Raw genomic sequence first — 16376 nt, 5'->3', positions numbered from 1 at the left:
AGCGCCGCAACCCCAGAGTCGGCCATGACTGGACCTAATGGTCGGGGGTCCCTTTACCTTTACTAAGCTGGTGGGCATCCCTGCCTCCTGTGGCAGAGAGTTCCATAGTTTAACTCCGCACTGTGTGAAGAAGGACTGAAACTTCCCACATTCAGCTCCATTGGAGTTTCAGGGTTGCAACGCATAATTTTATATCAGGTCGCCTCTTCTCCCACCCTTTCTCTAAACTAAAAAGCCTCAAATGCTGAGACCTCTCCCCAGAAGTGAGCCCCCTTCACTTTTTAAGGCTGCGAGTTTGAGTCATCGTCTTCCCCACTCTAACTAGATGTAGATGACACCCACAAATCAACCGCCCGCTAACTCTCTCCCCTCTCTCTAGAACAGAAATACAGCGTATTCCACCACCCCCTTCCCTGGGACTGAGGCTCCGCTGCGCAGCATTCCGGCTCAGCGCGACCATCTTTTATTGCCTGCATTATAAAACCCAGAATATTATATTGAAAACGCTGACACAACCCTACCCACGGCGGGAACGGCGGCATTTATGTACCTCGAAATGTCTATATAAAAACAGCGCTCCCATAAATCCCGCTGGGCAGCAAGGGAGGCGTAAAAAGTCATATTAGTATTGACGAGGCATCAAACTTCGGCTGACGGAAGGTGCCAAGCAGAGGAGGTGCCAACATCCTCCCCCCACCATCCCCACAATCAGGGGAAAACAGAGATTGCTGGAGCAAGCAGCTTTGTGGTGGCAGTGTGTATGTGAAGGTTTGTTCACATGTACAGGCCTGGGAGAGCACAGTAACTGCCTCCAAGATCAGGCCAATGGTTCCTGGAGAGCTGCTGCCAGTCAGTGCAGGTAATACTCAGCTAGATGGGCCAATGACCCATGGTCTGCATGAAGCAGCTACATGCATTCCCGTATCTTCTGCTCAGTTCTAGGAACTGATGTAGGAAGCTGCTTTTGACGGACTGTGGCTCTTGGGTCCATCTAGCTCAGGGTCAGACAGTTCCACCTCCATCCTGAACACATACCCTCCAACATTTTTCCAATGGAAATAGGGACGTCTAATAATAACAATAGGGATGCGGGTGGCGCTGTGGGTTAAACCACAGAGCCTAGGACTTGCCGATCAGAAGGTCGGCGGTTCGAATCCCTGTGACGGGGTGAGCTCCCATTGCTCGGTCCCTGCTCCTGCCAACCTAGCAGTTTGAAAGCACATCAAAGTAGATAAATAGGTACCACTCCGGTGGGAAGGTAAACGGCGTTTCCATGCGCTGCTCTGGTTCGCCAGAAGTGGCTTAGTCATGCTGGCCACATGACCCGGAAGCTGTACGCCGGCTCCCTCGGCCAATAAAGCGAGATGAGCGCCGCAACTCCAGAGTCGGCCACGACTGGACCTAATGGTCAGGGGTCCCTTTACCTTTAATAATAATAATAATAATAATAATAATAATAATAATAATACCCTGCCCATCTGACTGGGTTGCCCCAGCCACTGTGTGTGGCTTCCAACATATATAAAAATATAATAAAAGATTTAAAAGATTCCCTATACAGGGCTGCCTTCAGATGTCTTCTAAAGGTTGTGCAGTTACCTTGGCTTGGGCAGAGGTGTCACACAGCTCCATACCCTCCAACATTTCTCTGATGAAAATAGGGACGTTCTAAGGAAAAGTGGAACATTCCAGGATCAAATCAGAAACCAGGACGGCTTCTGTAAGCCTGCGGCCATCCCTGGAAAATAGGGACACTTGGGAGGGGCTGCTGAACGCTTCTTGCAACCCTCCGAACCTGCCAGACCTGGGAAATGCGCTCTGCACTTGCTCAGAGGAACTCTCCTTTTGGATAGGAACATGTGCGTTTCAGGCAACTGAGGCCCAGAAGCGACATCAAGGCCTTCCCTCTCCCCACAAAAAATAAAATAAAATCACAGAGAAAGGCACCCACCCACCACGCGGTCACCTTCACTTTCACAAAGCACCTTCCTTAAGGTGCCACTCTAAGTAACTATCCATAATCCCAAGCTGGTTAATTAATGGACACCTTGGTCTGAAGCCAGTCGTCTAATAGGCGAAGTGATCTTTCATCATCCGACAGCATCACTCTCCGGCCTCTTGGAAGACTGGAGACCTGCTACACACACACACACACACACACACACACACACACACACACACACATTGTATGCTTTCATAGAAGAAAGGGTCACAGGCAGAGGAGTGCATCTGCCTTGCATACAGAAGGTCCCAACCCCAACAGCATCTCCTGGTAAGACTGGGGAAATACTCTGATGAATGCAGCAGAGACACTGCCAGCCAGTGTAGACAGTAGAGGAAGATCGACTGAGTCAGTAGAGAGCAGCTTCCCATATCACTGCAACTTAAGGGAAGGGTGTAGCTGAGAGGCTGGACGCCTGCCTTGCATGCAGAAGGACCCAGGTTGAATCCCAGGCATCGCCGCATAAGAATGTGAACATCCCTAGAAAGATGCTGCCGGTCTATCCAGCGGTTCTCAACCTGTGTGTCCCCAGATGTTGTTGGACTACAATTCCCATCATCCCTGAGCTCTGGCCTTGCTAACTAGGGGTGATGGGAGTTGTAGTTCAACAACATCTGGGGACCCACAGGTTGAGAAAGGCTGATTTAGACAATACAGAGCTAGATGGGCAAAGACCCTGCCTGTGTCGTTTCCAATCAGTCTCTTGTTTAGAATGATGAGGACTAGAAACCTGCTTCATTTTTAAGGAAAGGGTGGTAGTTCAGCAGTAGAGCCCGTGCAAAGCCCATGCTTTGACTGTTAAAAGCTTTCTGACAGTGGGACAAACTCTGTCAGGAGTTTGTGGACTCGGAGGTTTTTAAGCAGAGGTTGGATGGTCCAGTATACCTGAAGGAGCATCTCCACCCCCATCGTTCTGCCCAGACACTGAGGTCTAGCTCCGAGGGCCTTCTGGTGGTTCCCTCACTGCGAGAAGCCAAGTTACAGGGAACCAGGCAGAGGGCCTTTTCGGTAGTGGTGCCCGCCCTGTGGAACGCCCTCCCACCAGATGTCAAAGAGAAAAACAACTACCAGACTTTTAGAAGACATCTGAAGGCAGCCCTGTTTAGGGAAGCTTTTAATGTTTAACAGACCACTGTATTTTAATACTTGTTGGAAGCCGCCCAGAGTGGCTGGGGAAACCCAGCCAGATGGGCGGGGTATAAATAATAAATTATTATTATTATTATTATTATTATTATTATTATTATTATTAGCTACGATTCCTGCATTGCAGTGGGTTGGACTAGATGACCCTTGGGGTCTGTCCCGGTTCTATGATTCTATGAGTCCATCAGAAAGTTCTTCCTATTGTTTAGTGGGCTTCTCCTTTCTGGCCCTTTGAATTTGTTGGTTCAGGTCCTGCACCCTAGAGAAGTAGGAAAACAAGCTTGCTCCATCCTTCATGGGACAGCCTTTCAGGTAGTTTAATTTTGCTGTCCTATGAGTTCTAGAGCCATGTACAGTTTTTTAATAAAGGGTTCTAGATCAGGCATGGGCAAAAATGCCAATCTTGGGGAACCTCCCCCTTCTCCACCTTCGATTTAAGCTCTACCGCCTCTCTGCATTAGTTTGAATTGTCTTTAATTTTAAAATCCCCATGAATATTCATGAGGATTTTGGCACAGATTTCTCCTAACGGACACTTTTCTCTCCCTTTTCCTGCATGCAGTTTTTGGCTGATATCCAAGGCAATTATTTACAAAGCAATTTTGCCTAATTATAGCACATTTTTGTAGGTTGGTTTTGTGAAGAGATGTGTTTTCAGGCACGCTTTGCCCGAGCAAAAAGTATATATGCATTCCTGGATTATGAGGCTCGGCTGGTGGAACAGGGTTTGCAAAATTCGGAGGTGTGCGAATTCCGAAAGATCGGCCACATTTCAGTCGCTGCACGGTTTTGAAGCATAAAAATTAAGTGGCTGGGCCTTTAAATGCGAGCTGAATTGAATTTTGCCTCCATTGTTGTGAATGGGTAAGCCCTGGACAGTGGGCTGATGGGAACTGGAGTCCAACAGCATCTTAGCCATACCTGTATTGAGAACATAAGCAGAGCCTGCTGGGTCCGGCCAGCAAAGCATAGCTAAAGGTAAAGGTAAAGGTAAAGGGTAAAGGGTAAAGGTCAAAGGGTAAAGGTTAAAGGGTAACGGGTAAAGGTCAAAGGGTAAAGGTTAAAGGTCAAAGGGTAAAGGGGGTAAAAAGGGTAAAGGTAAAGGGACCACTGATCATTAGGTCCAGTCGTGACCGACTCTGGGGTTGCGGCGCTCATCTTGCTTTATTGACCGAGGGAGCCAGCGTACAGCTTCCGGGTCATGTGGCCAGCATGACTAAGCCGCTTCTGGAGAACCAGAGCAGCGCACGGAAACACCGTTTACCTTCCCGCCGGAGCGGTACCTATTTATCTACCGTATTTTTCGCCCTATAGGACGCACTTTTTCCCCTCCAAAAATGAAGGGGAAATGTGTGTGCGTCCTATGGGGCGAATGCAGGGTTTCGCTGAAGCCGACCCTCTCGCTCTCCAGGCTTCAGGAAGCTCTGCGCAACCCTCGGGAGACCGGCTCCGAGGGTTGCGCAGAGCTGCCTGCAGTCCCAGGATCAGCGCACTTCTCCCCATCACAAGCCCCACAAGCTCGGGGGACAGTGGGGAGGCAGAGCGCGCCTTCCCGCTGTTCCCCGACCTGGTTCTTCCAGCCCCGCACCTGGGGGGGAAATAAAATTTTATTTCTTTATTTCCCCCCCAAAAAACTAGGTGCGTCCTATGGGCCGGAGCGTCCTATGGGGTGCAAAATACGGTACTTGCACTTTGACGTACTTTCGAACTGCTAGGTTGGCAGGAGCTGGGACACAGCAAGGGGAGTTCATCCCGTCGTGGGGATTCGAACCACCAACCTTCTGATCAGCAAGTCCTAGGCTCTGTTGTGTAACCCACAGCGCCACCCGCATCCCCTGGCTAGGAGCCATCAATAGCCCTCTCCTCCCTGAATTTAAAGTCATCTAGGTTGGTGGTTATCATTGCCTCCTGTGAAAGTGAGTTCCACAGTTTAACTCTGTTCTGTGAAAAGTAGTTCCTTTTATCTGCCCTGAACCTTCCAAAATTTGTGCTTCCTCCCTCCCTGCCTCTTCTCAGGTGATCTGTCTCTTTAAGAAAGTCCCTGCTGAAGTTTTGCTCATGACCCTAAACGCAGCTCCCCTAATGGACGTAAAGAACAAAGGCATCTCCTTGGGAGCTGAGTCAGCAGAAAAGATTGCTGCATCGCCACTTTTTCAGGACTTGTAAAAGCAAAAAAATATATATAATAATTTATTTTTACAAAAAGAAAGTCCCATTATTGCCATTTGGGAGAATCGCGAGCAAGAGCCATTTGCTCCTAAAAAGCCCAGTGGAGAAGCAAATAGGATCCCCCCGGCGTCCTCGCCGCGTGGGAGATTGGGCTATTATTGCTCGGTGAAATAACCAGTTTGAAGCAAGCAGAGGGGAATCTAGGTCAGGCCATCTCTGAGCACCGAGAAGGCCATTTAGCAGAGGAGCACTTGCACCCCCCTCCTGAAAACACAACCCCTCATAGAGAGGGGAGGGCACAACAAAAAGATCTAATGCTATTCCAGGCTGCGTCAATAGAAGGCTAGTGTCCAGATCGAGGGAAGTCACAGAACTGCTCTATTCTGTCTTGCTCAGTCTGTACCTGGAGTCCCCTGTCAAGTTTTGGGCAACCCATTTTAAGAAGGGTATTGACAAGCTGCAAAGGGGAATTTTACAGACTGGAGAACTGGGCCAAAACTAACAAAACTTTATGTTTGACTTTCTTCTGTAATGTTTTATTCTGGATTGTTTTAAGGTGTACTACACGGGTGGCGCTGTGGATTAAACCACAGAGCCTAGGACTTGCCGATCAGAAGGTCGGCGGTTCGAATCCCCGTGACGGGGTGAGCTCCCGTTGCTTGGTCCCTGCTCCTGCCAACCTAGCAGTTCGAAAGCACGTCAAAGTGCAAGTAGATAAATAGGTACCGCTCCAGCGGGAAGGTAAACGGCGATTCCGTGCAATGCTCTGGTTCGCCAGAAGCCACTTAGTCCTGCTGGCCACATGACCCAGAAGCAGTACATCAGCTCCCTCAGCCAATAAAGTGAGATGAGCGCCGCAACTCCAGAGTCAGTCACGACTGGACCTAAAGGTCAGGGGTCCCTTTACCTTTAAATTGCTTTAAGATTTCCCCCCCTTAAAAATATAAAGCAGTATAGAAATAAAATGATTTGCAACGACAACAAAGGGATTTCAGTAGGGACAAGGTTCTAGATGCACAAATCTAGGATGGGGGACCCCTGGCTAGACAGCAGCCCATGTGCAAAGGACCTTAGCAGGCCAGAAGCATAACATGAGTCAACAGCGTGATGCGGCAGCGGAAAACAGCTAATACAATCCTAGGCTGCATCAACAGAAGTATAGATCACGGGAAATAATAGCACCGCTCTATTCTAGACCACACCTGGAAAATTGTGTCCAGTTCTGGGCACCACAATTGAAGAAGGATATTGGACAGCTGGAACATGTGCAGAGGAGGGAGACCAAGCCACAGGAGGAATGGGCGGTGAAAAAGAGGAGACTGAAAGTGACATGACAGCCATCTTCAGCCAACAGAAGAGCTCTCCCATGGAAGATGGAGCAAGCTTGTTTTCCCCTGCTTTGGAAGGTATAAATACATTGATTTATTACGGTCACAGATCAGAAATACAGACATGTACAGGGATAGAGAAAAGTATATATACATAGGTTAAAGGGGTGCGGGTGGCGCTGTGGTCTAAACCACTGAGCCGCTTGGGTCTGACGATCAGAAGATTGGTGGCTCAAATCCCTGTAATGGGGTGAGCTCCTGTTGCTCTGTCCCAGCTCCTGCCAACCCAGCAGTTCAAAAGCAGGCCAGTGCTAGTAGATAAATAGGTACTGCTGTGGAGGGAAGGCAAATGGCGTTTCCATGCGCTCTGGTTTCCGTCGCGGTGTTGTGTTGCACCAGAAGCGGTTTAGTCAAGCTGGCCACATGACCTGGAAAGCTGCCTGTGGACAAACACCAGCTCCCTCGGCCTGAGAGCAAGATGAGCGCTGCAACCCTGTAGTCACCTTTGACTGGACTTAACCGTCCAGGGGTCCTTTACCTTTACCTTTTTTATACATAGGTTACAATTAAACTCTGTAAGCTAGAGTACGGCAAATAGTACAAATATAAAACAATGAAAATATGTAGGTTAACATCTCAACTGCTAATTTAAAATATGAATGTCATGACATTGGCCATTAGATTCATTCAGAACTTGACTCCTGAGTTTTATAAAGGTAAAGGTACCCCTGCTCGTACGGGCCAGTCGTGTCCGACTCTAGGGTTGTGCGCCCATCTCACTTAAGAGGCCGGGGGCCAGCGCTGTCCGCAGACACTTCCGGGTCATGTGGCCAGCGTGACAAGCTGCATCTGGCGAGCCAGCACCAGCGCAGCACATGGAAACGACATTTACCTTCCTGCTAGTAAGCGGTCCCTATTTATCTACTTGCACCCGGGGGTGCTTTCGAACTGCTAGGTTGGCAGGCGCTGGGACCGAGCAACAGGAGCGCACCCCGCCGCGGGGATTCGAACCGCCGACCTGACGATTGGCAAGTCCTAGGCACTGAGGTTTTACCCACAGCGCCACCCGCGTCCCAAACCTGAGTTTTATAGCAGGTGGTATATGGAAGGCAGAACTTGAACCAGTGGATTCAAACAAGGAGAAACCTGGCAGACTCTCCTTCCTTGGAGGCCTTTAAACAGAGGTTGGATCGCCATCTGTCAGGGACGCTTCAGCAGTGATTCCTGCACTAGGTGAAATGTAAAGGACCCCTGGGCAGTTAGGTCCAGTCAAAGGCGACTATGGGGTTGCGGCGCTCATCTCGCTTTCAGGCCGAAGGAGCCGGCGTTTGTCCACAGACAGCTTTCTGGGTCATGTGGCCAGCATGACTCAACCGCTTCTGGCACAACAGGACACCGTGATGGGAACCAGAGCGCATGGAAATGCCATTTACCTTCCTGCCACAGTGGTACCTATTTATCTACTTGCACTGGCATGCTTTTGAACTGCTAGGTTGGCAGGAGCTGGGACAGAGCAACGGGAGCTCACTCCGACATGGGAATTTGAACCGCCAACCTACTGATCATCAAGTCCAAGAGGCTCAGTGGTTTAGACCACAGCGCCACCCGTGGGGGTCCAACTCTATGATTATATAAACACGTCCCCTAAGCTATGGCAGAAACACTGACCTGACCCAACTGACTCTTATATTCCTAACCCCCACCCCAACCTAAGAGACCCCCAGGGCGGAAGAAACTTTAGAGAAACCAGAAGGCAAGTTTTGCCACAGTGCTTTGAATGAGCATTTGAGCTCCGGTGCCCTGGCAGCAGCCGAGACCCAGCCCTTCGCCTGCCACCCCACCCCACCCCACCTTTGTTCCTCCTGATGCAACAACGCCAGACCCCCGGAGTTACAAGCAGGCACAGTTCAGTCGGCCTTGCGGGGTGGTCAGTCGACGCAGCTCATGAATAATAGAACAAAGACTCTGGGAGGTGGGGGAGGAGGAGGAGCGGTCAGGCGAGAAATTTGCAGAGTCGATAAAGACCCCTCCAGACACAGACACACACACACACACCACTGCAGCGGCTGCTGTTTCAAAAAGAGAGAGGCATCTACGGAGGAGATGGAGCGAGCTCCTGGGTGGAAGGGCACTCGCTTCGGTCTGAGCCCGTAACCAGAGCTCTGCTGCGTGCCACAACAGTGCCACACGGTGGCCGACCCAGAGGACTGGCAGGGCGGAAAGGCATTTTGCGGCGAGGGACAGATCTGTCACACACACACACCCCCCAAACCGAACCGTTTAGGGCCAAGGGGGTTGTGTGCATCTGTGCGAGAAAGGGCAGTCCTACTTATTAAATATATTTCTGTACCGCGCACTCACAGAAGATGTCAACACGGCGTGTGATGACATGTGGAAATGCAACATGAAGCCATTAAAAAAAAATGCAAAAGAAAACAAAGAAAGCCATCGTAAAAATAATAGAATCGTGGAGGGGGAAAGGATCCCCCCAAAGATCATCCATTCCAACCCCTGGCAATGTAGCAATCTCAACTGATGGCCTTCCAAACTCTGCTTAAAAACCTCCCAGGAAGGAGAGTTCCTCACCTTCCATAGAATCATAGAATTGTAGAGTTAGACAGGACCCTGAGGGTCATCTAGTTGGCACCCCGCTTTGGTCAGGCATGCTGCCTTGCGCCAGGAGCAAGGAGTTGGACTAGATGTCCCTCGCAGTCCCTTCGAACTCTATGATTCTGTGAAACCAGGCTTGCTAATTGGCTAGCTTCACATATACATAAAGCACTGATTGGCTGGCCTTTCTGATGTCACAAAGCCACCAACCTGCACTACCGCAGGGCTATGGAGGGGTTCACCAGGTTTTCAGATAAGGGGACAATCCCAGCCCTACCTGGAGACCTTCTGCATGCAGAGCAGATGCTCTACCACTAAACTCCCACCCTTCCATAAGTATCAAGTAAGTTTCTAGTCCTCATTGCGCTGAATAAACAAAGGGCTGGTTTAAAATAGGAGCCTGCCTTCTACCAAATCATACCATTGCTCCATCTTGGTCACATTGTCTACACTGATGGGAAGCAGCCCTCCAAGCTTTCAGGTGGGGGCGGTCCCTCCCAACCCTACCTGGGGATGCCAGGCATTGAACCAGGGACCTATGACATGCCAAGCATAGGTCTCCCTCTCTATTATGATCTGGGTCTAAAAATAAATCAGGATCCTAGTCCTCATGGTTCTGAACCAAAGGCCGATTTAAATAGGAGCTGGGGTCAGACCATTGGACCACCTGCACTGGCTGGCAGCAGCTGTCTAAGGTTTCATGGAAATGTAGAGTTGGAAGGGACCCTGACGGTCATCTAGAGCAACCCGCTGCAATGCCGGAATATACAGCTGTCCCATACAGGAATCGAACCTGCAACCTTGGCGTGATCAGCACCATGCTCTAACCAGCTGAGCTATCCACTGTCAAATGGCTCTCACTGCCAGAAAGTTATTCCAGATGTTTAGTCTGAATCTCCTGTCTTGCCACTCAAATACATATATCAGCCCCTGCCCTTTGGAGCAGGAGAAAACAAGTTTGCTCCATCTTCCATGGGAAAGCCCTTGAGATCTTTGAAGATGGCTCTCATATCTCCTCTGTTCCAAGCTAAACATCCCCAACTCCCTCAAGCGTTCCTCATCAGGTTTTGTTAAAATGACTGGGCTTGGCATTTTCATGCACGGCCCCTCGAGCAACCTTGGAGAAATGGGGGGGATCTAAATGCAATAAATGAATAAACCAGAATAATCCAGAGGCGACAGGGGGAGGTTTAGGTGAAGGTTAAAGGCACGTTTGTTTGCTTATAGCAGAAGATGGAGAACCACTCAGCTCGCAGGCAAGATTGCATGCAGCCGCCAGACCTGATTTCTCCTGCAGAGTCCTTTATCCCCCAAGCGAACTACCTAGGCCTGACAAGAGACGGTGAGAGCTCAGGGGTGGTACCCAAGGCAGGTTTGGATGAGGAGGAGGAGGGAGGCAGCATCCTGCAGGCAGTCAGGGATGCAGTTTCCACCATCGGGAAGAGCCAAAAATCATTGAAAGCATGAGATCATCGCTCAGAGGGAGAGAAGTTGGAGAAGATAAGTTCACAGGCAGGGATGTCTTGGGAATGGATGGTAAATGGAGAAATGTGGATGATGAAGAAGAAAAGTTTGGATTTGATCTCCCGCTTTATCACTACCCGAAGGAGTCTCAAAGCGGCTAACATTCTCCTTTCCCTTCCTCCCCCACAACAAACACTCTGTGAGGTGAGTGGGGCTGAGAGACTTCAGAGAAGCGTGACTAGCCCAAGGTCACCCAGCAGCTGCATGTGGAGGAGTGGAGACACGAACCCGGTTCCCCAGATTACAAATCCGCCGCTCCTAACCACTACACCACACTGGCTCTGGATGGGGAGGGCTAGGCCAAGGAGTGTGGGGGTCAGGTCAGATTGCTATGAGGAATTATGAAAATATGGAGCAAGCCATTGTGTCCTCAATGAAAGCATTGCGTTGACTGGGTTTGATTCATTGACAATAATTTCTGATCGAATCCCACAAGCCTCTGCACCTCTGCCATTTGCTTTCTCTACGCCTGACAGGCACGTATAAGCATTCTAAATACACAGGCCAGTTGCTTCACCAGGCATCCTGAGCCATAAAGATGTATGTAACTTTGATGTAGTTTGTTAATCTTTAGGTAGATCTTAAGGGCCAGGAAGAGAGTTCACAAGGAGATGGTAAATACTACCTGTTCTTCCTTTCCTGTTTACTGCTGTTTATGACCTCCAGAGTTTCCTAAAAGCATTCCTCCTTGTTTCCTATTTTATTTACTCTGAACTACGTATGCATGCTCAAATGAGCTCTTTGTAGTTTTAACTTTAACGTGGTTTTTTTTTGAAATGCTCAGAGGAAATCTGATTGGTTCTTACGAACACTGTGTAAAAAGTTCTTTTGTGCATAAAACGACCTGGGCCAAGGGGTGGATGGAATTATTATTGGCACCTCCCCCCAGAGTCTTGCTGGTCAAGCTTCATGTGTATTCTATTAATCAGGGTCCAATCCTTCCTTGCTTTTGGAACGCAACAAAGGAGCATGTGCAGAGTTCTAGCGCAGGCAGGAAGTTAGCAGAGGGGTTTCCAGAGGGGCGTCACACGGCCTACCTGTGCCTTCAGGGTGGCGGCATCGAAGACGGTGACTTGGTTTCCGCAGCTGGCCCACACGGCATCATCCAGGGTCAAAAGGGTCCGTACTGGTGCCAGCCCCACTGTCAGGCAGGCAGGCTCAGCCTCCAGGTCCCAGAACCCCCCTGAAGAAAGGAAGAGCGAGAGCGGCATTAGAAAGGGGGGGGGGCAGCTGTCAACAGAAAGCTGGTTTCTAGGGCGAGGAGTGTCAGGGAGGACTGCATGGAACAAGACTCGGGCAGCCTCAGATCCTAGAAAGCAGGCGTCGGATTGGCTTAGCCTGAGCCGGCCGCAGAACCTGGGCAAGCCTGGCAGCTCTGATGCACTTTGTATGTGGGAAGCCCAAAATTCAATGCCCTGCATTACCAGCTGAAAGGATCCAGTGACAGGGAAAGGGGGTCTCTCTTTGCCCGAGACCCCGGAGAGCTGCTGCCAGTCAGAACAGGCAACACCAGGGTACTTGGGCAAATTGTCCGAGCTGGTATGTTGCGGCTTCCTAGGTTCCTTTCTAATAAGCCAGGCATAGGCAAACTTGGCCCTCCAGGTGTTTTGAGACTACAGTTCCCATCATCCCTGACCACTGGTCCTGTTAGCTAGGGGTGATGGGAGTTGTAGTCCCAAAACATCTGGAGGGCCCAATTTGCCTATGCATGTAATAAGCCAACTAAATTCTGCAGGACGTTGAGATGCAACGTTATTATTTCATAGCTCAGATCCAAAATTCATCTGCGGACAGGAAAAGCTTCTGTTTGAGACCCTGGAGAGCTGCTGACAGGCCATATGATCACCGAGTCATATCATTGCAGAGTTGGAAGGAACACCCAAGGGCCATCTGGATCCAACCCCCTTCAATGCAGAAATCACAGCTGAAGAATCCCCGACAGATGGCCATCCAACCTCCGTTGAAAAGTCTGCAAGGAAAGAGAGTCCACCATCTTCCAAAAGAGACCATTCCTCTGTCAAACAATCTTCTCCATCTCCAGATGTTTTGGACTATGATGTCCACCGTTCACAGCTGGCTGGGACTAAGGGGTGTTAACAGTCCAAAATGTCTGAAGGGCACCAGGTTGGGGGAGGCTGGCATAGAACTGGTGAGCAAATGCTCCTGCCTTGTGTAAGGAACCTTCAGACATTCAGGTCTCACCACCCAAACACAACGTGTCCTTAGGAAATCCTTGGTTAGGCAGGCATTCACGTAGCAAGTGGAAAAATTTACACTGACATTTTCTAACGAGGTCCCAAACAGGGAATTTTGACCCTGAAATGACAGAAAAACCACCAGGGAAACTTCTCTGAAACCTCGCAAAAGGCAAACGAGGAAGGGGAAAATGTTTTTTACCTGTCCGATTCCTCCCCCTGCCTTTCTCCCTCCCACCCATGTTTTCATGTCGCAGGCCAGCAAAACATACAAAGCAAGCATTGTTTAAGGCTTCTTATTTGTTTACAGTACTACACACGGATCCAGCTGTGCAGATATTTGAATCTGCAACGGTTTGGTTACTAATCCCTCCTGTCTGGATAAGTGAATTTCCATATAAGGAGCTTTTGGATAGCGGGACCTGACTGTACATTCCCACCATGCTGAAAACCAGAGGTTTGTCTGGATAATTCACACCGGAATGTGAACTTTCGAGTCTTGCCCACCGTACAACACCTCTCAGAAGCTCCTCCGCTCTGCCGGGGATCAATCTTCTCTGCAGGATTGAGCTCAGGAGAAACTGGGCCCGCTAATTGGCTAGCTCCACAAACAACACTGATTGGCTGGCCCTTCTGTCATCTGCGAAGCAGAGCCATTGTGGCCAGTATCCACCAAAAACCTTCTCCTCTGTGAATTTGTCCAATCCTCTTTTAAAGCCATCCAAGTTGGTGCCGATCACTGCCTCCTGAAGGAAGGAGTTCTGCAGTTTAACGCTGCGCTGCAGAGGGTTGGACTTGATGACCTCTGGGGTATCTTCCAATGCTAAAATTCTATGATTCCCTGTCCTAAAACTCCCAATACCGAGCTTCAACTGATGTCCCCCAGTCCTAGTGTTATGAGAGAGGGAGGGGGAAAAACTTTACTGTTTTTTCTCCATGTTGACTCAGCCATTCGGACCTGCCTGAGTGGGGTCTATACAGCAACACTCTACAGCTCTAATTAACTTTTTTTTTTCCTCCGAAAAAAAGATTCTGACGCTGTAAATTTGAACCTGGTAAAACTTCTCCAGTTACTCAGGGATGCCTTTGATTTAAACTGAACATCAGGGGGTCAAAAACAAGGCACAGGCGGCCAAACATATGGGAAATGAGCCTTTTATTTTCCTTCAGAACAGCCCAGCCACTGCCAAGCCCTGTAGAAACAGGCTGCACGGCTCCTGAATGGGTGTGTGTGTACGTCACAAATAATAAAAAATAAAGAATGAGGAGCTGGAACAGGAAGCACCTTAACAGCGGAGGGGAGAGGCAATGCTGTCCGTTTTCCCAAAGCCCCACAGCACAGCTCCCTGGGCAAACCACATGTCAGCGGGCTGGGGAGTGAGCTCTCCCCACTGATATGGCAAGCTGAAGGCCAGATCAGTAACTGGCAAAACCACAGGAAGCTCCAACACACACACACCCAGCATCTCACCGCAAATCACACACCAAATGTCACTATTACATTCCCAGTTATCCACTTCGCATCAACATTTCTCCCCCTCTCAGCGACGCAGGCACCGTTTTTCTCTGTGAATTGTAGCTCTTACCAGCTAGACAGAAGCATCGCTATTTTGGACGGGATCTCAGTTATTTCCAGCCAAAAGGAAAACGTTCAGAGGGAAAGTGCTGGAGATGTGTGGCGGGGGGGTGGGGGGTAGGCCTGGAAGTGAAAAAAGGGCTTCCCTGGCTGAATACAGATATACAAGACTGTGGTTTTGGATGTACAGAGATATCTGTTCTGTTTGCACCCTGCTTTGGTCAGACATGCCACATTGCCCAAGGAGTACGGGGTTGGGCTAGACGTCCCTTGCCGTCCATTCAAACTCTATGATTCTACGAAACCAGGCTTACTAATTGGTTAGCTTCACATATATATATATATATATATATATATATATATATATATATATATAGCACTGGCTGGCCTTTCTGATGTCACAAAGCCACCAACCTGCGCTACCCCAGGGCTATGGAGGGGCTCCCCAGGTTTTCAGATAAGGGGACATTCCCAGCCCTACCTTCTGCATGCAGAGAAGAAGAAGAGGAGTTTGGATTTGATATCCCACCTTTCACTCCCCTTCAGGAGTCTCAAAGCGGCTAACAATCTCCTTTCCCTTCCTCCCCCACAACAAACACTCTGTGAGGTGAGTGGGGCTGAGAGACTTCAAAGAAGTGTGACTGGCCCAAGGTCACCCAGCAGCTGCATGTGGAGGAGCGGGGAAGCAAACCCGGTTCACCAGATTACGAGTCTACCGCTCTTAACCACTACACCACACTGGCTCTCCACCACTAAACTCCCACCCTTCCATAAGTACCAAGTAAGTTTCTAGTCCTCATTGCGCTGAATAAATAAAGGGCTGATTTAAAATAGGAGCTACCAAGTCAGACCATTGCTCCGTCTTGCTCAGATTGTCCACACTGACGGGAAGCAGCCCTCCAAGCTTCCAGCTAGGGAGGCTGCTCCCAACCCTACCTGGGGATGCCAGGCATTGAATAAGGGACCTATGACATGACAAGCATAGGTCTCCCTCTCTATTATGATCTGGACCAAAAAATAAATCAGGATCCTAGTCCTCATGGTTCTGAACCAAACAGGAAGTTTCTGCTGGGGTCAGACAGTTGGTCCACCTAGCTTACAATTGTCTGCATGGGCCAGCAGCAGCTCTTTAAGGTTTAATAGAAATGTAGAGTTGGAAGGGACCCTGGCGGTCATCTAGACCAACCCCCTGCAATGCCGGAATATACAGCTGTCCCATATGGGGATCGAACCTGCAGCCTTGGCATTATCAGCCCCACACTCTAACCAACTGACCTATCCAGAGTTTAAGACAGGGGGTATTCCCAGTCCTGCCTGGCTATGCTCCCAGGAACTGAACCGGGGACCTTCGGCCCACAAAGGCAAGTCCCTTCCCATGAGAGCTATCGCCTTTCCGCATTTGTCCTGCCCGTTACCAATGAGAAGCCTGTATCGAGCCCGAAGACGAGCCACTCCCCATCAAAGCGAGTGTCAGAGGCAGCTTCCCCAACACTCAAAGGGCAGGGCCACTGCAGGGAATGGGTTGACCTCTCCCACCCACAGCATTGCCCTGAGCTTTGGGCGCTGATGACGAGTGACCCTGCTTTGTGCCAGCCTTGAAGGAAAGGCTGCGGGAATGTGGTCTCGAAAGCGGAAGGACGCCGACGGGAAAGGGAAGATCAAAAAACCTGAAAGCGTCAGCCGTCTCTGCCAGCTCTGCTGCAAGGGCAAAGGAGGAGAGACAGGGAAAGCAGAGGGAACTGTCAAAGGCTGCCCTGCTGTACCAACGCAGCAAACAGCCAGGGGATTCTTAATGTGCTTCGGAGAGGCTCCCCAGTGCCCTGATT

General features: G+C 49.8%; 1 protein-coding gene and 1 long non-coding RNA gene across 7 annotated transcripts in view; one reads left to right on the top strand and one right to left on the bottom strand.

Annotated features, from left to right (window-relative positions):
- ARHGEF10L (Rho guanine nucleotide exchange factor 10 like) overlaps window positions 1–16376 on the bottom strand; it is a 132957-nt gene that overhangs the window by 18708 nt on the left and 97873 nt on the right. For all 5 annotated transcript variants that reach the window (XM_081017924.1, XM_081017922.1, XM_081017923.1 and 2 more), the window contains one exon: window positions 11817–11962. In XM_081017924.1, the coding sequence (XP_080874050.1) occupies window positions 11817–11962 (146 nt within the window). The remainder of the gene's footprint in view (window positions 1–11816; window positions 11963–16376) is intronic.
- On the top strand, window positions 9418–13216 carry LOC308483807. 2 transcript variants are annotated; one of them, XR_013989797.1, is made up of 3 exons: window positions 9418–9598; window positions 10483–10597; window positions 12551–13216. It is a non-coding gene; the product is annotated as an uncharacterized lncRNA (long non-coding RNA). The 2 variants fall into 2 exon arrangements; XR_013989798.1 differs by having other exon boundaries at window positions 12546–13216.

The sequence above is a fragment of the Podarcis pityusensis genome, assembly GCF_964106645.2.
Source record: "Podarcis pityusensis genome assembly, chromosome: 8".
NCBI lineage: Eukaryota > Metazoa > Chordata > Lepidosauria > Squamata > Lacertidae > Podarcis > Podarcis pityusensis.
Note: the sequence above shows the minus strand (reverse complement) of the source record. Positions and strands in the feature narration are given on the sequence as shown.